The 24,755-nt window shown below is 43.1% G+C and overlaps 1 protein-coding gene across 3 annotated transcripts in view; it reads right to left on the minus strand.

The window, feature by feature from the left end:
* LOC148031806 (Zincin-like metalloproteases family protein) overlaps positions 1-24,755 on the minus strand; it is a 164,119-nt gene that overhangs the window by 119,273 nt on the left and 20,091 nt on the right. For all 3 annotated transcript variants that reach the window (XM_087685474.1, XM_087685475.1, XM_087685476.1), the window contains exons 5-7: positions 5,271-5,409; positions 5,130-5,184; positions 4,582-4,810 (exon numbers count right to left, since the gene is read on the minus strand). In XM_087685474.1, the coding sequence (XP_087541600.1) occupies positions 4,582-4,810; positions 5,130-5,184; positions 5,271-5,409 (423 nt within the window). The remainder of the gene's footprint in view (positions 1-4,581; positions 4,811-5,129; positions 5,185-5,270; positions 5,410-24,755) is intronic.

Consider the following 24,755-nt stretch of genomic DNA (forward strand, 5'->3'; position numbering starts at 1 on the left):
ACCATGTCCACTTATCGTTTACCATAGATCTCCAGTTTACCGAGGGACAGATTCCTCAGAGGACCCATCGACACTCAAGATATTCTTTCTCCTAGGATATCTACTCAGTGGAGATCTTCAATTTATTATATGACCCAGATCCTGACACCCCATTACAAGAGCTCACTCAACAGTTCAGAGAGGCCCTATATGCAGTAGCTGGTATACAGTTTCCCCATTCTCAGCCTACACAAAGAGCCTCCTTTGGCACTATGCCCCATAACAGTTGGTTTGATGATGAGTGTCATCAAACTAGGGTTCCTCTACAAAGGGAGATAACATTGGGTTCCACCACTCACAGACTGGCACAAGTGTGCTTCAGATGTCTCATACAATAGAAGAAGAGAGCATTTCTAGCTTAGTTGGAGAGAGACCTATGCCAACTGTTCTTAAGCCAAGACTCCAGGGAGGCATGGAGACTTTTTAGAGAGCATTGCCCCGTCACACCTATTACAACTTCAGCTACATGGAAGCAGTATGCAACCACTCTACACACAACAGCAAAACAGCCTCCTCTTCCTGATCCACCAAAGCCCTGCCTAGAGATGTTTACCTTTTTTACTGTAGGGAGGGTCCAAGATGTCATTGATAGACTCAGTCAAGGTAAGGCACATGAACATGATGGTCTAGTAGTAGAGAACCTAATAGATGCCAGAGATTTGGTGGTAGGATTACTAGCAGATATGTTTGACAGGGTCATGTGTGAAGGCTTCCTAGAGAGCTGGAGTACTGTGCCTATCCTCACGTCAGGGGACCCTACCCTACCCAATAATTACCAAACTATTCTGGTTGGCCATACATTGGCAAAGTTATATGCTTCTATTCTTGAGTAAGAGCTGAGCGGTTGGCCAGAGAGGTGAGGTTACAGAGCACAGGGATCTACCGGCTTGAAGAGGGGCTTCTCTACCTTGGCCCACATCCTTATAATTAGAGCAATCATTGAGGAGCGCAAAGCCCATGACCAACGAATCTACTACTATTGCTTTGTGGACTTCTGCAAGGCACAACATAGGGACATACCAGGTTCAAGAGGGGCTTCTCTACCTTGGACCACATTCTTACACTTAGAGCAATCATTGAGGGCAAAGGCCATGGCCGACACATCTACTACTGCTTTGTGGACTTGTACAAGGCTTTTGATACAATACCACAAGACAGGCTGCTACATAGACTTTATTGTATGGGAGTCCCCAAGGAGATTATATGGGGGATTCTGGCACCTTATAAGAGGGTGATTGGCAAAGTATGGACACCCAAGCACCTCTCAACACCTATTCATTCCACCATCAAGGTGAAACAGAGTTGTCCTCTCTCTTCTACATTATTTAGCTTGTATATTGATAGTATTGCTCATTACATCCCTCGAGGAGGGGATAGAAGAGCTCCATTGGCACTTGGATATCTCTCCTACTACATGCACATGACATTGTTCTGATAGCTGATTTCCTTTTGTGCTTTGCATTTACAAGCATCTGACCTAGGAGCTGCATTTTGGGCTGCAAATGGACGTCACTTGTCTACTGCTGCCAGGTTGCCTCCCGCTGATTTCCTTTTGTGATTTGCATTTACAAGCATCTGACCTAGGAGCTGCATTTTGGGGCTGCAAATGGACATTGCTTGTCTACTGCTGCCAAGTTGCCTCCCGCTGATGTACCTACCATCGCTGTTTGGTGGCATGTTGTACTCACAGTGCCATAACACCTTGCATTCAATTACCATCGCTGTTTGGTGGCATGTTGTACTCACAGTGCCATAACACCTTGCATTCAATTATGCTTGCAGCAACACCACAATAAGATAGAACCCCTATAAACACAAGGTCTAAGGGTTTAAAACCTTAGTAAGAAGCACACTAAACATATTCAGAGGTTTGTTGGGCATTTGCTCAAGACTTTAGTATTCTTGTTGTGAGTATTGGTGTTCCATCTCCATCATGGCCCCTCCATGTCAAAATCCAAAAGATATGCTTGACGGCATTAACTATTCTCATTGGAAGCTGAAATGAAGTCATGGCTTGTGTACAAAACAATGTGGAGCCTTGTTTCAAATGCAGAGCCTAACCAAAACATCTCAATCAAATGATAAACAGCCAAGAAGAGGAATTATTGGACTTCGAATGGGAGGAAAGGAACACCGAGGCCTTTGCAACCTCGATCATGAGCCTTACTTCGAAGGTAACCCCCCATTGTTCAGCCTTCGGAAGCATCTCATAAGGTTTCGGGAGTGTTGGATGAGCTTTATGAATGGAATTCTTCTCATGCAATTACTCTTCAACCTTAACTTTACAGTCTCCCTTAAAGACATGAGGAATCAGCCTAAACCATTCTCATGAAGGTGAAGGTCCTCCTAGATCAGTTTTCAGCTATTGGGGCAAGAATGAGGGCAACTCAACTTAATGTTTGGCCTTCAGCAAGCATCCACATGAATTAGTGCATTGGCAAAAGCATTTCACTGTACCAAGGATTCATTATCTGATCACGAAGTTGGTGCTCAATCCTTGACAAAGCATTATCCACGCAATTGCAAGGGAAGTTGCAAAGGATATTCACCACCAATGCCTTCACAATGAAGGAAGACAAGCAAAAGAAGAACCACTATTGGGTTTGAGGTGAGGAGCATCTCACTCAAGATTATCCTAACAAGAAAACTCAACCTCTAAAAGATTCAGCCACAGCTGGTAAGACAGAGTCTTCGACCTAGGGTGAGGTAGCCAATGTGGCCTTCCCACCTCGGAGATTCCATTCTAGTCTCATGGTGATAGCTTCCTCTAGAAGATTCAGCCACAATTGCTAAGATCGAGTCTTCTACCCAAGGTGAGGTAGCCAATGTGGCCTTCCCATCTTGGAGCTTCCTCCTAGTCTCATGGTGATAGCTTCCTAGTTCACCTGGTTGCAGCACGGACTATGGAAAGTGGTGATTGAGAGAGGACGTAACCATTGCGTCCTTGAGAAATATTTAACATTCACTTTGAGGAGTGCTTCATGATTCGTGCTTCTTAGGTGTATTTTTAAATCACTTCCTTGCAAGAAATCCAATATTGGTGCGTGGGAGGTTATTGCCCTGATCAATAGCTTGGGTTTTATTTATTTCATATTGTGTGGCCTTCTGGATGCTCCATATGATTAAAGGCTATCTGATGGTCCTGTTGGAGCTTTGAGCAACTCTTGCTTGGACTATCCTGAACATTGGTGAGCTACCACCACATATGAGGCGTTATTGTTTTATCCCAAGCTTCATACTTGAGGAGTGTTCTTCACACTGTATCTGAGGCACATCTAATCTATGTGCAAGACTAGGGCATCCATGGTTCCAACACTTTGTTAACTTCCTTATATCATCGTAAACCCTATTGGGCACACCTCACATTGTGTGCTACACTCAATGTTCACTCACCCAGGCCTCATCCAACTTGTAGCCCGTGTAAAGGCAACCCTATTGGGCACACCCCACATTGTGTGCCACACTCGATGTTCACTTGCTCTTAGTTGGTGCTTTACTGTTGGTTCCAGCTTGTGGTGGTGTTCTCAGTGGCTCGCTTCAGGGTAACTCTTGTGTGATCTCCATCATTATTGAGTTGCTTTACGTTTTTCCTCATTGCTCTTGTTAATGCTTTGCCTAGTCTTGTTACTAAGCGAATGACCTTATGATGTTGTAAGCACAGCACACACACACACACTCTCTCTCCCAACCTCTCTTGAGCCCACCACACTTCCAACACACCCAATCACAATCACAAATCATTTTGCTGCTCTCTATTACAAATCATCAGCCACAGATGTTAGTGCATCTCAGCCAACAGGTGACGTTACAGCATTGGTGATACCTCGACCAGGATAGACTACCATAGTATTGGAGCCTGATCCTCCGCCACCACAACGTATTCTCAGTGAAAAGCATGCTCATTACCTTGCTCATCCTCACAAAGTAGAAACGTTTATTTCAGTTTCCCATTATCCAGAACAGGATGGTGATGATTATTATGTGCTCTTTATGGTAGCTTAGTGATCCCAACGAATGATATCTGGATATTGCAGTTATTCCCTGGACAATACTGCAGCAGTCACTCACTGTAAAGAGGTGATCTTTGCATTTTTCCCTTTCACATGTAACCCTTTGTCTCTAAAGTAACTAGGGAGCTGTAATTAGGATTTCATGGTAGGTTTGCTATCAATTTTAGTTTCATGCGCAGATATGTAATTTGTACATTTTTAAGCTCTATGTATGTCCAAAATCTATACACATCCAAGGACAACCAGAGGGCCTGCTAATATAACTTTAACGTTTTGAGCTAACATCCTTAGACTGACAGACAGTAACAAAAAGGAAAACCACACGATATAACAAATCTGAGCACAAGTTCTTTTATGATTGTACATGGTATCCTTTTGTATTTCATAAGGGTAGACAATGACATAGGCAACTAGCTTCCTTTCCTAAACAAGAATCAGATGGTAAGCTAGCTTACCCTATTATATCAACATGCTGTCACAGAGCAACAATTTAATCATAGCTTCACATGACAGCTCTGCCCTTTTGCAGTACCTCACGATCTGTGGACCATTTGAGAAGAGAGCAGAGATTTTCGGCTTCTGTTAAAACTCGCACACCCGCATCCAAACCCTTCTGGCTTCTACTGTATGTTGGCAAAACTTTTATTGTCCCATCTTTGCACCGTACAATTGGCTTGATCATTTGCTGTATGCATTTAGGACACTTCGAAGCTGGAAAAATGTCCACATGCCCGGGATCTTTTAAAATGTTATCGACAAACCTGAAAGATTACATGAATCAGCAGCACTATTATTCAGTGACGGCTACAATAACAGGTGGTGCTTTTTGAGGAATGAAACTGTGTATCATTTCTCACACTGCTATGAAAAGGGAAAGGTGACTATCAACTTTGACATAACTAATATACTGGGACTGTTGACACTCTCCCCAAAACAAGATAGTGGTGTGGAAAACATGAATCATTTCCTGCACCACCGAGACGGTGGTGAGGGAAATATGAACCATGAACACCTCAGTAGATAACTGTCAGCTTTCATTAAGTATTCCAATGAGCTTATTTGGAAACAGCGAATACTTACTGTCGCCCAAGTTGAGTAAGTTTGAGATTGAGCTTTTGAACATGCTTCAATGTTCCTAAAAGGACATACTAAAAAGTTGGTCACATAGATATTCTTCTATGTAAATTACAGTGGCAGAATGAATGCTAGGCCAAGAACTACCTTCAGGAAGATGAACACCACCCCGTTCAAACTCTAGTCTATGCGTCTCAGCTGCTCGTCTTGCTTCCTCTGTAATCAGAAGTCCAGATTTTTCAGCCTTAGATATAGCTTGGTACAGCATTGAATTTGTGTTGAGACTCTGCAATACAACACAAAGTGACGTCGCATTTTCAGCTTGGATTCACACAAATTGAGGACAATAATTAGTATATATCATGGATTTATGAGCTACCAACTCATCCAAATGATCCTTTTGTTTTTCAATGAAAATGTGTGCAAAATTCCCAACATTTGATGAGAAAGACATTAAGATTATATCCCAGGAGATTGACCTAATTACATTACATTATAACCAGTTTATCCAACTAAAGTATGTAGTAAGCCAAAAAAAGTAGTGAGAATTACGAAATGCTGACAATTAATTCAGACCACTTGGTTTTCTTTAAAGACTACCACGAAAATATGACTGTAACCTACAGAAATAAAAGAATTTTCTAGCTTCAGTGTTTCCTTATCACCACAGCCAGACTACTGTTCTAGTTTTTGTAGTGTTCAACATAAGCTACACTCTCCATGTGTACATGTCAGGCAAAACAGGAGAGCCTGTAATGATAAACCTTTTTAATTCTAATAACAATCAATATTCACATTCCAGTAGCTCCTGAAATGGTTCTTTTTCCAAGAAATTGAGGTCTGCTTATGAAAGCAAACTTGAATAACGTGTCAACTCTTTCTCTTAAAGCAAACAGATCCAGATTCAAACTTTCAGATTTTATTTTGATAGGAAACTAGCAAAGCTTACATGTTCACTGCTGAAGACATTATGATTAGCAAAGGCATACCATGGCTGCGAATAAAACTGCAGACTGAATAAAACATGAAACTGAAATTACTAAACCAGTGTTGAAATATTTCATTTCTGCTCTTTCTTTCATTATTGGTACTTCTTCCCTCCCCTTACCCTTCCATTCTCATTTAAACTGAAAAACTTTCTGAAGCCTGTTAGCGATGATGATCTTTAAGAAGGTTTTATACCATAACCAAAATGGGTCTCCACTCCTGCAGAGGCTAAGGGAAGAAAGTAACAAGTGAAGCATTGTGTCCTTCCAATCTGATAGCATCTAGCCCATTCTGCCGACTTCCTGACAAAGTCAAGCAAATGGATCCTTGAGCTTATTATCAACATAAGCGGAGAATAGTTCATTTCGCAAGCCATCCCAACCGAATCTTTTCCTACATGGAAGATGGGACAAGACTACCTTCACCCCCACCACAATGATATCAGTATCCATAAAATCTGCCCATTCCAGCTTGAACTGGTCCTCAACCACGCCCACAACATAACAATGAGCAGCATATACAGCATTAGTAAGAGTGTCCCTTGAACCCAGTAAAGTATTGTTGTAATTTAAGCACATCTGAATGATAGCTTGAGGCTCAGCAAGCATAGGCCCCCTGAAACCTTGCAAACAGACAATATTTTTGCGAGCATATTTCTGACAAAGACGAGTAAAAAAACCATGAATCTGGGGACTGTTGTCATGCAATGAATCTAAAAGGGCCAACAGTTCTTATTTTGCATATTGCTCATCCTCAAGAACCTGAACTCTACATTTCAACAACTCAGTATAAGTAACCTTGTCATCATGCAATGAATCTAAAAGGGTGAACAGTTTATATTTTGCATATTGCTCACCTTGAAGAGCCTAAACTCCACATTTCAACCACTAGGTACAAGTGAGTCAAAGTGACCAAGTCATGAGAATTATCCCCAGCTTGCTACAATGTCAGAGAACGCTCCAACAAATATTGCAAGTCCTGCAATTCAGCTCTAACAGCAAATGCATGCTAAATTCCATATTCTCAATACAAAGTATGTGCATTTTGCCAAAAAGCCAACCACGCTTCATATCCTTACAAAGCACCTATCTACTAAATGAAGCAATCAGCCGCCTCTCTCTCTCTTTTCCTGAAGATAATTGAATTAAGTAGCAATATTTACATCAGACCATCAGGTCAGCTAAGAAAAACAGAACAGACACAAATGAAGGCGAAAGGCTACCAAGACTCTAACACACAAATATCACACAGAAAGGACAGCTGGTGTGGAGCGAACAATACCCAGCCAGGGAGCAGCAATGTCAGGAAGAACCAGATCAGTTGAAACCATAGAAGAGATCTGCCATAACACTAAACCACGAAAACGGGCCACATGACCATGGATGCCTGACACCGATCAAAAATCTCCCTCTCTCTCTCTCCCTCTGTGTGTGTGTGCGCACAAGTGCACGTGCACGCCCCACCCCGCCTCCCCCGCCCTGCCTTGTCATGACCTTGCCCCAGCCCTGGCCCTACCATGCAGGTCTATAACCATAGCCAATCAGGTCTGTTCATCTGAACGGTGTGCAAGTCATGCAAGCTCCAGGTTACATAGATCTTTATGCAAGGTCTACAAGGCTCTATCCCACCTCTGTCCTGCCCCTAGGATTCTCTCTGCCCCGCCCCTGCCCCTACCCCCGCCCTTGCCCTACAGTTCCACCCTGACAAACCTGTTCTGCCCCACCCTAACCTTCCCTACCTGGGACCCACTGCCCCCACCCATCCTGTCACCCTGGGGGATCCTGGTCTGCCTGACCCACTACTGAAGTGGGAAACCATGCCACTGCATATCTGAGAGACAAAGATAAACCAGACACCATCAACACCACAGAACATGGTGAGCGTGGACGCAAAGTTAGACACACTCAAGAAAGCATTGAAAACACTCATTGCAATACCACAAAAACCTTGGACAACAGCATTAATCAAGTGCAATGAGGCCTTCTAAACAAAATCACAAAACTTGAAAATGAAGTTGAAGAATGGAGAAATGAGAAGGAAGCCATGCTAACAGAAAATCAACAACTAAAAGTGGAGATTGTGGTGCTAAAGAGCCATGGACAACAGGCACGAGAGATCCAAGAGGACACAATCACGGACATAAAGGAGGAAATCTCCAAAGCGGTGAACGTTAAGCTCGAGGCCATGCAACAAGGGATGGGTGGAGGTAGTGAAGAAGAACATAAAAAAGGAGGTGGAAAAGGACAACCAAAAAGAGGAGGTACACATACTCAATGCCACACTAGAGAAAGAGAGGATGAGGCAAGTGAGGCGGCTAAATGTACCGGTAAATGGCATACCCAAGGACTTATCACCCGAGGAGGATGGTAAGAATTTGTGCATACACCTCGGATATAAAGAGAAGAAGCACTCCCCTTTAAAAAAGCCCAGAGAGTTGGGAACGAACTACAAAAATGCACACTCATCTTGACATTTCAAGATGAAATAGAGAGGACGGCCTTCATGAGGAAGAAAGCCATACTACATGGACTCCCTCTACTTGGACAATGACCTTACCAGGATGCAAGTGGAGTACAGGTATACAAGCATGCCCGAAATAATCAAGGCTAGGAAAGAGGGCAAGAAGGCGGTATATAGAGATTGCCAAGTCATCATTGATGGCAAGGCAGCTGAATTGGGACGAGCAACCTATGAGACAGACATATCAAAGATGCAAATAACAGTATGGAACTACAACACCTCATTATGGACACACCCAACGAGGATGAAGGAGGTGATGGAGAATCATGAGCTGATTTTGATCACAAAGACGTACCAAAGTCCCAAAGGGAGACTACCCAGAGTATAGGGATATGTATGATAGTCGACATAAAGAGCTACACAAGACATAAAAACACCACCCAAGGATCAAGAGGAGTGGCGAATTTGATTAGACAAGCTATGGGATAGAATCCACATCATGGCACGGGATCCCGATGCAAGATACATGTGGATCAAAGTGGAGATCTCCTACAACCGGATGCTATATATACACTCTACTACTTTCCCCCACGAGGATCCAAATATGTTACTGAGAGAAGCTCTAGCAACAAGATGGAGAAGGAGATAAAGGACGAGAGTCCCCTTTTACAAACCTATCCAATGAGATTTTTCACTACTCCAGTCTAGGTGAGAGATTCTCCTAGTTGGAGATTTTAATGCAAGGACACAGAGCAAACGGTGGGACACATATAATTTTAAGGATTTAGAGAGGCTACATATGATGGATATAGGAGGCAAGCCCATACAGGATATCCGTTGATATTGGAGGAGATAGTACTCACTACAACCAGTATCTACTAAAGCTAGGGTCCCTACACCATCTTGTTATTTACAACAAGATGAAGAAGTGGTCTGGATCTAGAGCACTGACTTGCTTCCAGCCCATGGGCTCCAGCATGGTAGACTATGTACTAGGTTCCATCGAGATAATGGAACGAGTCAAATCCTTCACCACCACCCCTGCCCAATCGAAGCAAATCATACCTACTTCTCCCTCACCATATCCTCCTCCCCACACCCACAGATGCTAGCCACTGCCTATACCCATTCCACCACTTTCTATTTTAGGCATAAGCTAGCTGACATATACAACCATCACATATATAATAGGCTCACACAGTTTCAGCATACTATCCCCCTAGGAACACTCACCTCCTAGTTTACCTCCATCCTCCACTCAACTACTCCAAAGCTTCCCACACTCCACACACACTAGCAAACCCACCCAACCTAGGACCATGCCGCAAAATAGGTGGTATGATGATGAGTGCAAAGAGCTATAAAAACAACTCTAGATCCAAAGACAACTAGGGTCTATCACAAAAAGAGAAAGACCCGCAAGCAAATGCGAATCTTGAGTCATGACATCCATATGAGGAAGCATATTATTGGGATCTGTACCATTTGTTCATGAGCAAAGATGTAGCCACAGCATGGCCCAGACTGCAAGAGCCACACCATCCCATACCCATTAGTGACCCAGAGACATCGCACTCTGTTACGAGGATGTGAAAATTTGATGCTTCACTTATGCTTAATTGACATTTGATTAAAGGATTAATCAAATGTGCAATTAAAAGATGCACATGTGAGGTGCAAGCTACTTTTTCACAATTGAAGGCCGAAGGACCCTGTGAAAAAGATAGGTGTCAAAGGAAAAAGTTGTAACAAGTTACACTTGTTAGATTCTAGGTGAATTTTGGTGTCAGTTTGCCCCTAGGACCATTAATTGGCCATTAAGTGTCAGTGGTGACACTAGGAACTAGGCATTAATTAATGGATTAATGCTTGTCCAAGGGTCAATTAATGCATGGGACCACTTTGGGTTGCAAATGGCCTAGCCAATTAATTTTTGAATGGGCAAGGTCAATTTTTTGGGCATGGATTAAGGGCTGAATTAATTTTCAGAATTAATTAATTCTGAAAATTAATTAAATGGCTGAAAATTGCTGAAAATGGATTAAGAAAGCTGCCACTTGGCAAAACTTTCCCATGCAAGTGGAGAAAAGGCTAAATAGGGCTGAAGGGAGAGGAAAATCTCGTTTTTTCATTTTGGAGCTGTTGGAAAGAGGTGTTGAACTGTTGCTGCCACCTTTTGGGGCCAATTCCCAGCCATTGAAGACCATTTTGGTGATGGAGATTGCATATTCTTAACCTTGGGAAGCTGACAATTGTTGCTGATGCACTTTCTCTTGAAGATCACAATCTCTGATACTCCTATTGTTGTTGGTGCATCCGTTTGGGGCTAGTACAGCAGGGCAGCAACAACTGATTTTGATCAGTTCTTCACGACAAATCTCAAAATTTTCTCTCTCTACAACATTTTCTCATCTCCTTCAACCTATGCTCAGCCATTCTCAGCAATTCTCAGCCATTCGGAGTAGATCTCAGCCATTTTTGGTGGGCTGATCTGTAATTTCTGCAGTAAACCCTAATTCACAGCAAAAATTAGGGTTTGGCATCCACCTTGGGATCTATGCCAGAGATTGAAGGCTCAAGGGACTGAAATCAACAACTGATAATTAAAGATTATCAAGGGATTTCAAGAGCCAGCCCATCCGGAATTGATTTGAGGCAGCATTTGGCCAGCCAAGGGTCAAATTGGAGAAGAAGTCCTAGGTGAAACAAGGGGCAAATGACCCAAAAGGCTTGCTGGACATATATGACGACAGCAAGAGCAATTGGTTAGCAAGAGGAGATCGAGCCAGCCCATCCCGAATTGATTTGGGGCAGCATTTGGCCAGCCAAGGGTCAAATTGGAGAAGAAGTCCTGGGTGAAACAAGGGGCAAATGACCCAAAAGGCTTGCTAGACATTTATGACGACAGCAAGAGCAATTGGTTAGCAAGAGGAGATTGAAGAATCTCAATACTCCTTCCAATTCAATGAAAGCTAAAGAAATACCGCAAGGGGCGCCAATTTTGGGGCCAATAGGGTGCCTATTGTCCAAGAATGCTATGGTAAAGTGTATATTTCATTTTATGTGCATTTATTTATTGCTGTAATTAACTCTTAAATCAGGTTATCACCACCCATTCCAAGAAGGAAGGCTCGTTTCATAGCTCCATTGCCGGGATACATGAAATCTCTTGATTTGGTGGGCCCGAGGCACCTAATTGCAAGCCAAAGCTTTGTGCTAGTGCTAATCTTTGTGCTCAACTGAGAAATTACAGCAAGATGTCTTCATACAGTGGGATGCAATCAAGCAGTAATGATGCCTCTCATGATGCACATTCACATGGGGAAGAAAAAAATGCGATGCTTGATCTTGGACAAGGCACGAATCATGGACAACAGGCTGAAAATGTTGTTGTTGAGCAAGATGCAGGGCCTTCAACCCATCATGAGATAGATGACCACCAAAGAGGGATTTCAGGAGCCAGCCCATCCCGAATTGATTTGGGGTAGTATTTGGCCAGCCAAGGGTCAAATTGAAGAAGAAGTCCTGGGTGAAACAAGGGGCAAATGACCCAAAAGGCTTGGACATTTATGACAGCAAGAGCAATTGGTTAGTAGGAGGAGATTGAAAAATCTCAAGTTGTACTCCTTCCAATTGAATGAAAGCTAAAGAAATACCGCAAGGGGCGCTAATTTTGGGGCCAACAGGGTGCCTATTGTCCAAGAATGTTATGGTAAAGTGTGTATTTCATTTTATGTGCATTTATTTATTGCTGTAATTAACTCTTAAATCAGGTTATCACCACCCATTCCAAGAAGGAAGGCTGGCTTCATGGCTCCATTGCCGGGATACATGAAATCTCTTGATTTGGTGGGCCCGAGGCACCTGATTGCAAGCCAAAGCTTTGTGCTAGTGCTAATCTTTGTGCTCAAATGAGAAATTAAAGAAAAATATCTTCATACAGTGGGATGCAATCAAGCAGTAATGATACCTCTCATGATGCACATTCACATGGGGAAGAAGGAAATGCAATGCCTGATCTTGGACAAGGCACGAATCATGGACAACATGCTGAAAATGTGGCTGAAGGCCAAGATGTTGGACCCTCAATGCAGAAAGATGATGATGATCAGCAAGGGAAAATGGAATTTGATGATGCAATCAAGAATCAAATGAGGGCAGCAGCCAATATCTTTGTTGAATTAGCAAAAGATCCTCAGTTTACGCGGTTTTTGAACACTCTTACGAAGGACAACAAGGGCAAGAAGAAAAAATACTCTTCTAGAACTTCGGGACAGCAAGATGCACCGAAGAACAAGCCAAAGCCTTCTCAAGATGCTCCTAAAGATGCTCATGGTGAAAAGCAGTTGGTGCCAGTCGAGCAAGAAATGCAAATGCAAGTTCATGATGTAAATGCTAATCCTATGGTTTTTGAACAGCAAGGTTTACATTAGAATTTGGGACAGCCAGCTTACTTTGGTGGTATCACAATTTTTCATGCTATGGTGGGTGAGCGATCGAATGTGGAAATGTATGGCACACCTCCCCATAATTTTCAGCAACCAATGCATGGCTTGCATAACCCAATGTACTCGGATATGGCTCATAGAATGCATAATCCGATGTATGGCGGCATCAGTATGATGCCTGGTGTGCAAAATCATGCATATAGGCAAGCATCAGTACCCCATCGTGCTTTTGGGGCTCAAGGAAAAAGTGCTGGTCATGCAAATGCTCCGTTTAATGCTAGATATCATGGAAATTGCCTCTACACTAGCCGATACACTATGCCTTTCATGTGAGTTTGTTGAGGCCTTTTTATGCTGATGTGCCTAAGGATATATCTGCTGAAATTCAGTCCAATGTAGAGGAGTTAAATGAGATATTGGTATCCGAGCAGATTTTGGCACATAAAGAGAAAATGTCAAAGGTAAAGCTTCCATAAGCTATTGGGTGAAGTTTCATAACTGTTCACCAATGGATGCTAAATGGATGGAAGAGGATGACTTGGCAGACCATCCTTAGTTGTTGCAGCTTTACCTTGATGCCTTTCAGTTAGAGCCGACTTTGCATCGGGCTCTTTCAGGTTCAGCAGGGCAAGGGTCCAGAGTACCACCTCATACTCAAGGGGGAGATAGCACTTCCACTCCTCTAGGAATGGACTGCTCTCGTGTATAGTGGATCTCGGATGTATTCAGCATGCATCCAAGGTACTGTGCTGACAATATGTCTGCCATGAGGTCACTATTCAATATACTAGTCACTGTGGTATGTATGCAGATGGGTCTGGTTTTCACTGCAGCTCTGAAATTGTATATTTGAATCAGGTTATGATCATGAGAGACTGATTACCGAGTGCTGGTTTTCAATGTATGATCATTAGTTTCAGTGGTATTCAGTTGGTTCTATGGACAGCAGCATATGTACTGAATGCCATTGACAATTCAGCCATGGTTTCGGCTCGGTTTATGCTTTACTATGGTTGTGTAGTCAGCACTGTTGAGAAACAAAAGTTTGGGATGCATCCGATGAGTTTCTAGCAACAGTTCTGGACTATTGTTGAGCTTTATGCTATGTTTACGCTCGCTGGAAATTTACAACAAATGGTGGACATATGAGATAGTTAGCCAGCAATGGCCAATGTTGTGTTGACTATGATGCCTTGTGAAAATTCCAGTGCAATATTATTTGCTTTGACACATTACAGTGAAATGGAGGACGATTGCAAGGATTTCAAGGGGGTGGTCTGTTACGAGGACATGAAAATTTGATGCTTTGCTTATGCTTAATTGACATTTGATTAAAGGAATAATCAAATGTGCAATTAAAATATGCATATGTGTTGCACATGTGAGGTGCAAGCTACTTTTTCACAGTTGAAGGCCGAAGAACCCTGTGAAAAAGATGGGTGTCAAAGGCAAAAGTTGTAACAAGTTACACTTGTTAAATTCTAGGTGAATTTTGGTGTCAATTTGCCCCTAGGACCATTAATTGGCCATTAAGTGTCAGTGGTGACACTAGGAACTAGGCATTAATTAATGGATTAATGCTTATCCAAGGTCAATTGATGCATGGGACCACTTTGGGTTGCAAATCACCTAGCCAATTAATTTTTGAACGGGCAAGATCAATTTTTTGGGCATGGATTAAGGGCTGAATTAATTTTCAGAATTAATTAGTTCTGAAAATTAATTAAATGGCTGGAAATTGCTAAAAATGGATTAAGAAAGCTGCCACTTGGCAAAACTTTCCCATGCAAGTGGGGAAAAGGCTAAATAGGGCTGAAGGGAGAGGAAAATCTCGTTTTTCCATTTTGGAGTTGTTGAAAAGAGGTGTTGGACTGTTGCCGCCAGCTTTTGGGGCCAATTCCCAGCCATTGGAGACCATTTTGGTGATGGAGATTGCATATTCTTGACCTTGGAAAGCTGATAATTGTTGCTGATGCACTTTCTCCTGAAGATCACAGTCTCTGATGCTCCTATTGTTGTCGGTGCATCCGTTTGGGGCTGGTACAGCAGGGCAGCAACTGATTTTGATCAGTTCTTCGCGACAAATCTCAAAATTTTCTCTCTCTACAGCATTCTCTCATCTTCTTCAGCCTATGCTCAGCCATTCTCAGCAATTCTCAGCCATTCGGAGGAGATCTCAGTCATTTTGGGTGGGCTGATCTGTAATTTCTGCAGTAAACCCTAATTCACAGCAGAAATTAGGGTTTAGCAGCCACCTTGGGATCCATGCCAGAGATTGAAGGCTCAAGGGACTGAAATCAGTAGCTGATAATTGAAGATTATCAAGGGATTTCAGGAGCCAGTCCATCCCTAATTGATTTGGGGCAGCATTTGGCCAACCAAGGATCAAATTGGAGAAGAAGTCTTGGGTGAAACAAGGGGCAAATGACCCAAAAGGCTTGCTGGACATTTATGACGACAACAAGAGCAATTGGTTAGCAGGAGGAGATTGAAGAATCTCAATACTCCTTCCAATTGAATGAAAGCTAAAGAAATACCGCAAGGGGCACCAATTTTGGGGGCAACAGGGTGCCTACTGTCCAAGAATGTTATGGTAAAGTGTGTATTTCATTTTATATGCATTTATTTATTGCTGTAATTAACTCTTAAATCAGGTTATCACCACCCATTCCAAGAAGGAAGGCTAGTTTCACTCTCCTATGTAGAGGATGTTAATAAACACGGATCTAGAGCTATGCTAGCTATAGTGGACGAAGGTCATAAACATAAAACATGATTGAGATAAAGAATTATAACTCAAGTGAATTAGGTTACAAAATAGATTAACTTGGACTCATAAACACAATCTTGAGTGACACAGAATGATTGTACTATTGCATTGAAATGAGTGTCAATAAGTACATGCCTTTATAGCTTTTGGATAGTACCACTCTTCCTCACTATGCTTATGGGATTTTGTGCATCTCGCATAGAGCTTCTAGAGCATACATCTTTTCTCTATCTTCCATACAAAGCCTCTTGTGGGCAAATCTCTTTTGGGCACACATCTAGCCTCTACGGGCATTCATGTTAAGCATCATTTGCTATTCTCAACACCCCCCCTCAAATGATGAGTCTCTACCCTTGCTAGCTTTTGCCCCCCCTGCATGTAAACATGGACCAAGAGACTAGCGCTTTGGCAGCCTAGTCAAGTTAAGGCTTAAAACTTTACATCTTGGTAGGGTTTGTTACATCCACTATGGCAAGCAGATCCACCAAGGGAAAACAAGATCCATGATGGAAAATTTTTGAAAAACATTTTGTTTATAGCAGCGGAAAGTATCTTCTTCCTCATGCTTCTTTGGCATTCTTCGAATTTCTTCTTTGTCTTCATTCTCTTTTGCTATGTTATGTTCTTTGTCCCTTTTGTTGGTGCATGGTACTTGACATTTTGCTCCGGTCTTCTTGTAACACGTCATGTTGGCATGCTGTCTTTTCAAGGTCCTGAATCTGCAAGGCCTAGTCTACCTTTATGGTAATAGGCCTTGCACTAGTCCAATCCACTCTATTTTGTGAGATAGTTGCATGTTTCAATGTTTCAGCCTTGTCAATATGGGTCACATTCCTTATGCCAAATGCAATCGTATATCTATGCATACTATTATCTTGAAAACTAAGAGCCTTTGCGTCTCCTTCCAACCACACTAGTGATTGTGCACCCCCAAGTCTTCTCTCTTGGGCCCTCTTTTTCCCAACATTGAGCATAGCTCGATTGATATCACATACAAAGACTCGTGTATCATCCTTTGCCTCTACATCAAAAGACTGGGCAAGAATGCCCATACGTTCACGAGAATGTATTGCTCCTAAAACACAAAATGCAACACCGCACAGTAATCTCCTATCCACCCTTGAAGATGCGCTCCAAAATGGCCAAGCCACCTGTAAATCCTGCACAGGGAGGTACCCTTCTCTACCGTTAGGCATCGTCACAAACTACCCCACGGGGATGACATCCTTGATGACGGCTTGCATCATGCCTTCCTCGCCCTTCGAGAGAAGCTTGTGAGACACCATGTCGATGTTCTTGGCCTCTTCCTCCATCTCCGCCATGACTTGAGCCTGCGAGATAGGCTCCCTGCGATAGAATCTCGTGCTCTGCCATACGTAGGGGGTTTGAAATCGTCTCTGCTCCTACAAGGCTGTGGCTGCTCTGAGGGAAGAATTGGCATCCCCAAATCCGTCATCGTCAAATTCATCTCCTGCCGGATGCACAAAAGGAGGCCAATGGTCTTGAAGACTCTGTGGATCACAGTGCCAGATATGGCAGTAACAATGATGGTGGGGAGGAAAAAGAAGAGCATCATCTCTCCCTTCTCTCTTTTCAGTCTCTGTCACAGACAAAAGTAGACCCCTCGGCCAAGCTGTCCCCCTTGCTTAGCTCCTCCAATGCGAACCTCAAACCAAGTTTCTTAAACAGCACCTCCTTCCTTGAGCTCCTTCACCTCGTACAAGACAATGGATGTGTGGATGGCTTGAAGAAATTAAGATGGAAATAGGAAGTGGACTTGTACAAGGAGAAGAGTGAAAGAGTGACAAATTGCAGAGCTTGCAAAGAAGAAGAAATCACACAGCTAGCTTAGCTTAGCCATGGCTCTAATATTATAAACACGGATCTATAGCTATGCTAGCTATGGCGGACGAAGGTTATAAACATAAAACATGATTGAGATAAAGAATTATAACTCAAGTGAATTAGGTTCCAAGATAGATTAACTTGGACTCATAAACACAATCTTGAGTAACACAGAATGATTGTACTATTGCATTGAAATGAGTGTCAACAAGTACATGCCTTTATAGCTTTTGGATAGTACCACTCTTCCTAACTGTGCTTATGGGATTTTGGGCATCTCTCATAGAGCTTCTAGAGCATACATCTTTTCTCTATCTTCCATACAAAGCCTCTTGTGGGCAAGCCTCTTTTGGGTACACATCTAGCCTCTACGAGCATTCATGTTAAGCATCATTTGCTATTCTCAACAGAGGGACTATATGATGTGCCACACTAACCACCAATTCCACACCCAACGATACCTCACCCCATCACATCCACCTTCTTCACGCATGATATGGTGAGGAGAGTGATAGTGTGCCTACAGTATGGATGATCGATGGATCACACAAGTATACAAGGTGAACACTTCATTTGACATTTTGGCTCCTCTCCTTGCTTTTATGTTTAATAGGGCCCTAGCAAAAGGCTTCCCAAATGAGTGGGCCATACATACCATCATGCCCATCCACAAGTCTTGAGACCCCCTAGATCCAGGTACCTATAGAACCATCATGGTGGGCCACATGTTGGCAAAGATATATGGAACAATAATGGATGCAGAGCTCAGTGTATATGCAGAGAGATGAAGATTGAGAGATGTAGGGCAGTCTGGTTTCAGACAAGGATTCTCTACACTTGACCACGTCTTTACCTTAAACTATTGCTACTTTGTGGATTTCCATAAAACCTTCGATACAATTCCACAAGATAAGACTACTAGAGAGGCTGCAGATAGTGAAGATCGCATCAGACATGATTTGGGGTATCTATACACTAAATGAGAGAGTAGTAGGCGAGTGAGATGCCCAAGAGGACTTTCAGACGTGATCTCTAGCACCATTGGAGTAAAGCAGGGATGTCCTTTGTCACCTACACTCTTTGGTCTCTACATCGATAAGACACAAGATCACATCACATGAGAAGGAGGTGATGGGGTGTTAGCAGGTATATTGGTCTCTATTATGCTTTATGCTTCCCAAAATCACAAGAGGGTCTATGTCAGCAAACCCATGCCCTTCATGACTTTTGTACACAATGCATTGGCACTTAATCTTGGGAAAACCAAGATCCTAATCTTCCACACATCGGCCCTAGTGAGGAGGAGATCAGTCTTCACCCTAGGAGTTGGACAAGTGGAGGTTATGGACTCATATGTCTACCTAGGATCACTTTCACTACATCTACTTCACCATGGCACAAGCAATGAAAGACTAACTCACATGAGGATACGCAACATTGGTCATGATGGGGAGAGAGTGCCCCACCACGCACACTTCCAGCCGCCTCAAACATGGAAGTAGCTATTTGACACATTGGTCACACCAGCCATGATGTATGGGGCATCTATTTGGACCCCTAGCTTGGCCACATACCTATGGATACACAATGAGCAACCACATATCATCATGCTTCCACAAATGATCCATAGCAAACCATCAATACCGCATGAGATTATTATAGCTAAGTTTGCTGCACCCCCCATGATGATAGAGGCCCTATTTCAGACTATCAACTTCATACACAGAGTATGCACCTAGATAGGCTACCTAGAAGAGCCTTCGAGGCCTCTAGGCAGCTAGCTAAGGCAAGACACGAGACTTCATGGTATGCACTGGTCGAGCAATGGCTTGTAGGATATAGGATTGATATTGACCATCTTCCCTCCTTAAGTATGACCTTGACTCCCCTTCATACATATCTCCCACTCAGAGAGTAACTTAGTCATGCAGCAACACCTTTACCAATTGTATATACAATATACATGGATTTCACCCAAGTAGCCCCATTCCCCAAAGATGTCATACTATCTAGGCATTTGTCTTGCCTCCTGATTGTGCATAAGCTCTTGCTGAATTTCAGTTTCAGCACTTTGCTGAATATTTAGATCAGCCAATGTCTCATTTTCTGCATTTTCCAGAGGAGCAGCTAGCTGAACATTGAGTTCACTTGTTGAAACTCCAACTGAATCACCAAATGTAATGGGCAGCAGCCCTTCAAATACATCACGGACAGCCTGATATATGTCTAAACCAGCCGGGGACAATTTTGATTTTTCATCAAATAGTACATCCCTACTAACAAACACCTTTTTAGAAACAGGATTATAGAATCTATAGCCTTTGCTTTCACTGCTATAACCCACAAAAATGCATTTAATAGCCTTGTTATCCAACGTTTTTCTAAGTACCTTTGGAATGTGTGCATATGCAAGGCACCCAAAGGTACGAAAGTGTCCAGCAGAAGGTTTCTGGCTGTTCCAAGCCTCAAAAGGTGTAATTTTCTTCAAAGCTTTGGTGGGGCATCTATTCAAAACATGGCAAGCACACATGACGGCTTCCATCCAAAAACTGTGAGGGAAGCTCTTTGCCTTCACCATACATTTGGCCATCTCCATGAGTGACCGATTATTTCACTCTGCAACCCCATTTTGTTGTGGAGTATAAGTAGTAGTGTACTGATGGGACAATGCCCTTTTGCTTCAAAAAAGAATTCAGCATAGAGGACATGTATTCCCCCCCCCCAGTCCGAATGAAGAGTTTTAATTTTACAACCAGATTGGTTTTCAACAAGTGCAATAAAAACCAAAAATACATCATACACTTTTGACTTTTTTACCAAAAAGTAGACCTAGCAAAATCAAGTAAGGTCATCAACAAAAGTCACAAAATAGTAACATCCTCCCAATGACTTTGTCTGCATAGGCCCACATACATCTAAATGCACTAACTACAACCTGGCTGTTGCTCTAAAAGCAACATCACGGGGAACGAAAAACTATGCATTTTCCCCAAAATACATCCTTCGCACAAGTGCTTAGTAGGTCTCTCCAATAGAGGTAATCCATCTAGCATCTACGTACACTGCAAGAGCATCAAGCTACCAAAGTTTACATACCCCATCCTAGCATGCCATAACTCTGTTTATATCATAGCAAGAGTAAGAGTGGATGCCAAGTACGCTGATTGATCAACTGAAAGAGCATCCAACTCGTATAGCCTATGACATAAAGTGTCTGTCAAGACCAAAGTCACGTGTTCTTTGTCTCTCACCATACATCTGTCATCATCAAATGTAACCTACAATCCACAACGTGCCAAAGAAGAAATAGAGACCAAATTCTTCTTTATGCCTCGCACAAATAAAGCATCCTGTAGGCAAAGAATAGAGCCATCAATGGCTGTGAGTACAACCTCCCCAATACCTCGAACAGGGTATGATGCATTGTTGGCACACTGTATAAACTTGCCAACTGGAGCTGCATGAACAGATGCAAATACATCTCTGCGAGATTTAATATGCCTAGAAGCACCACTGTCAAAAAACCAAGTGCCTGCATTCTCAGTAGAGCTAAATGCTCGATCTGCCCAAGAGGTGTCATAATTACATGTATAAAACAATAGTCCCTATCTGCAACAAAGGACGCGGACTCAATAGCAGTGGAAGGAGCATCAGAAACAGACATTCCTAACTCCTCCATCTTCTCCTTGGCGATTCGCTTCCTGCACTCAATGATGTAGCAGCCTGGCTTCTTACAATAATGGCATTTGCCCTTTTTGGCTTACATGTCCCCTTATTTTTTATTTGCCTGTGATGTGCCAGAAGTCCCAGAACTCTACGGAGCATTCTTCACTTCCCTGCCTTTGCCCTTCTACCTAGCCATAAAAGCCTGCTCAGAGACTATAGCATCCACACCACTATTTCTTCTTGTTTGCTCCTCCTCTAAAAGCAAACTCACTAGCTAAAGAAAAGTGACTGGCTGTGCAGCAATCCTCGTGATGAGGTTTAAGGCTGTATGAAAAGCCAAGTACGAAGGAGATAATGAGTTCAAAGTGGTAGATATCATCTGTACATCCAAATAGTACTCATCAACATTCATGAGTTGCTCACGCAAATCCTAAATTTTATTCAAGTGATCCTGAATAGAATCACCTTCATCCATTTTCAATGTCTCTAGCTCTTTCTTTAAGAAAGAGATGCGAGTCTCATTCTTGCCTGCAAACATCTGCTCCAAAGTTAGCCAAGCTTCTCGTGAAGAAACTGTTGAACGAATGTGGGGGATGAACTGCCAATGCAATCAGCGACAAAGCATGAGCATCCCATGTATCCCATGCTTTTTGAGCTGCTATTCTTTGGGAAAGTAGCTGAAGTGGAGCAAGCTGAGGTGCCTGTTGTGCACGTCCTCCTGGAAGAGAAGTAGCTGGAGGCACAACTCCAATTCTAGCTTCTTCTCCACTGACATAATCCCAAAGATTTTTTGCCACAAGTACATTCTTCATCATGAAGGACCAAAGTGAATAGTTATTTTCATCCAATTTGTCCTCCTTGGATGCATAGGTGAAAACATCTCCTCCCTTATTTGCCATGATAATCAATTACCAAAAAAAAGGCAAAAGAGCAATGTCGAAGTGGGACGAAACTGGAAATCTGAAAATTCCCAAAAATTGCAAGAAATAAATTTTTGCAATTAGTGTACAGAGGTACACTCTATCAAAACTATCTGTAATGCACACAATCCAAGGTGCAATCAGTGTTCAGCAACACTATACTAGCAAAAACCCCAAATTTTCTTGCCTCGAATTTGTTCAAAACGGTCTTTCTGTGACTGTAACTACAATGCATATGCCAATGTCCTCAGAAAACATAAAAGCCCCAAAAAATTTTATGAATGTGCCAAAAAAATTTGAATCCAATGTGTCCCGAACACGTTTCTTTAATTCTGTCCCTACTACGTAGAAAACCCCTCTTATAGAAATTTGTTCTTGAATAAAATGATTTTTTTTTTTAATTTTAGAAAATTTATGTGATGGCGGGCTGTCATTGACGACAAGCGGGTGTCAGGGTGGTGACGTGGGGACATTCAGGCGGGCTGGACGTCGGAGGCTGGAGCAGCGCTTTTGAACACGAACGGCGTAACATACAAGGGCGGGCTCTGGTCCAAGCGGACGCAGCACAATAGGTGGGTACAAGCGGGCGCTACAGACAAACGGCATTACTGTTGATGGGTGGAGCGATTGACATTGACGATTGACGTTAACGGCCGGGGCAGACTAGACTGGCGTGGCAGATGGCGAACGGACGGCTCAGGGGTTGCATTTGCCACAGACGCAGACACTTGAAGACTGGCGGGGCACTGGTACTGGGCGTGACAAGCAAGGTACTGACAGTGCAAGCAGAGGCAACGTGACTAACAGGACAGCTAGCGTCTAGCTAGGCAACTTCAAGAAGTAGGTCAAGTTACTGCAAGTCGTGCTGAAACTGATGGGGGGGGGCAATGGCGACAAGGGGCAGAGTTGGACTGAGCCAGAAACTCCCAAAGACTGAGCGGAGCTGAGGTGAACAGAGCTAAGCTGAGGTGAACAGAGCTAAGCTGAGCAGAGCCGATGCTGCTCTGATACCAAATGTGAGATGAAGGTAGGATCGAAGCTCAGCACAGAAAACAGTAGACAGTATGAGAGTGAAGCACGACACCCAATGCAATAGACTGAAAGAGTGTAAGCTGAAAGTACAAGGTACAACCCTTAAGCCTTAGGGTTGTAGGGGGTGTTCACACCCGAACATGGTAAGTGCCCGTAAGTGTATGTCATAAGCACATACGAAATAATACCATAAGTCTAGGGGAAAAATCCTCTCCTACCGAGAGTAAAAAGTGCCCCAATGTCCTACTGATCACCAACACTCCTATGTGAGCATAGGCGTAAGTGAGGCGTGAGTGAAATACCCAACAACCACCCATAGTGGTAGAAGCCTTCTTCTACATGTTGAATTTTCTAAATAGGCTCTGGACCTTGCCGAGGTGCTCCCTACTCACACCAAAGTCATCTAGATAGCTAGTAATACAGGGGGATACTAAGTGCTTGTATGCCCAAACAAAGACGTGGTTACAATTACATGGATTACATATGGATCACCTCCCACCACCAAAGTACAGCTTGCTCTCACTCAGAGCTCAGCCGCATCATCAGGATGGACATTATTCAAATACACACAACCACGACATTGGTGGCACCTACTAGGGATCTGAGGATGAAGATGGCTTTCTATCAGAAGCATCTTCTACACACATCACCCGATGGCTTTGTTGTCCACGCAAGATACAAGCATGGACACCTACCTCATGGTGTATGATGCACCATGGGACAGCTCCGTAGATCCTCACACCAGCTCCAAATCAAGACTGGTAGATACAAGCAGACTCCCTTCCCCCAAAGGACAAGATTTGCCATCTTTTTCAACTCGAGCCAAAGATGGAGGAGCACTACTTATGCAGATGGCTAGTATACTACAAGATTTGAGGGTACTTCCATTGCTTGTTTAGAGAGGGATTTGGACCACTATCCAAGGTTATGGATTTCCAAGATCAGAGATGTATCCGGCTCTTCTTACTAGAGCTACACTACCACAGAGAGCACCACTTATGTGCCCAACAGCAAAGACACAAAGCCACACACTAGCATGCACTTACAGAGTTCTACAGAGAGCATCAACTACTCCCTCCACTGCACAGCCCTCATTGTTCCTGACCAAGACCCCGACATAGGGGACTATCCTAGATACGACCACAAAGAGGTGCAAAGCCCCATCGCCCATGCCTAGCTAGTCCATGCCCTCACAAGAGGCATCATCTGCTGCAAATACAAAGGATACTACACTGCCACGGAGGGACCCTACCTCCCCTCTTCAGCCTCTCTACACTAGATAGACCCATGAGAGACATCCTGGGATGAGTGCCTCCTGAGTAGTTTCACATTGTATCTAGCTTAGACATCATTTTATAGTCATTAGCTATGTATTGTTCAGTGTTTATTCTCCATTTAGTTGGTCGCATTAGATGACAGCTTTTTTGGGATATGGGAACTTCGCTAACTTCTCAAACATAACAATTTGGTCTCATAAGCCAATCTGGCCTTTTGTAGATGTTAA

Source organism: Lygodium microphyllum, chromosome 9, assembly GCF_053477565.2.
Source record: "Lygodium microphyllum isolate KBCC chromosome 9, Lygodium_microphyllum_v1.1.10, whole genome shotgun sequence".
NCBI lineage: Eukaryota > Viridiplantae > Streptophyta > Polypodiopsida > Schizaeales > Lygodiaceae > Lygodium > Lygodium microphyllum.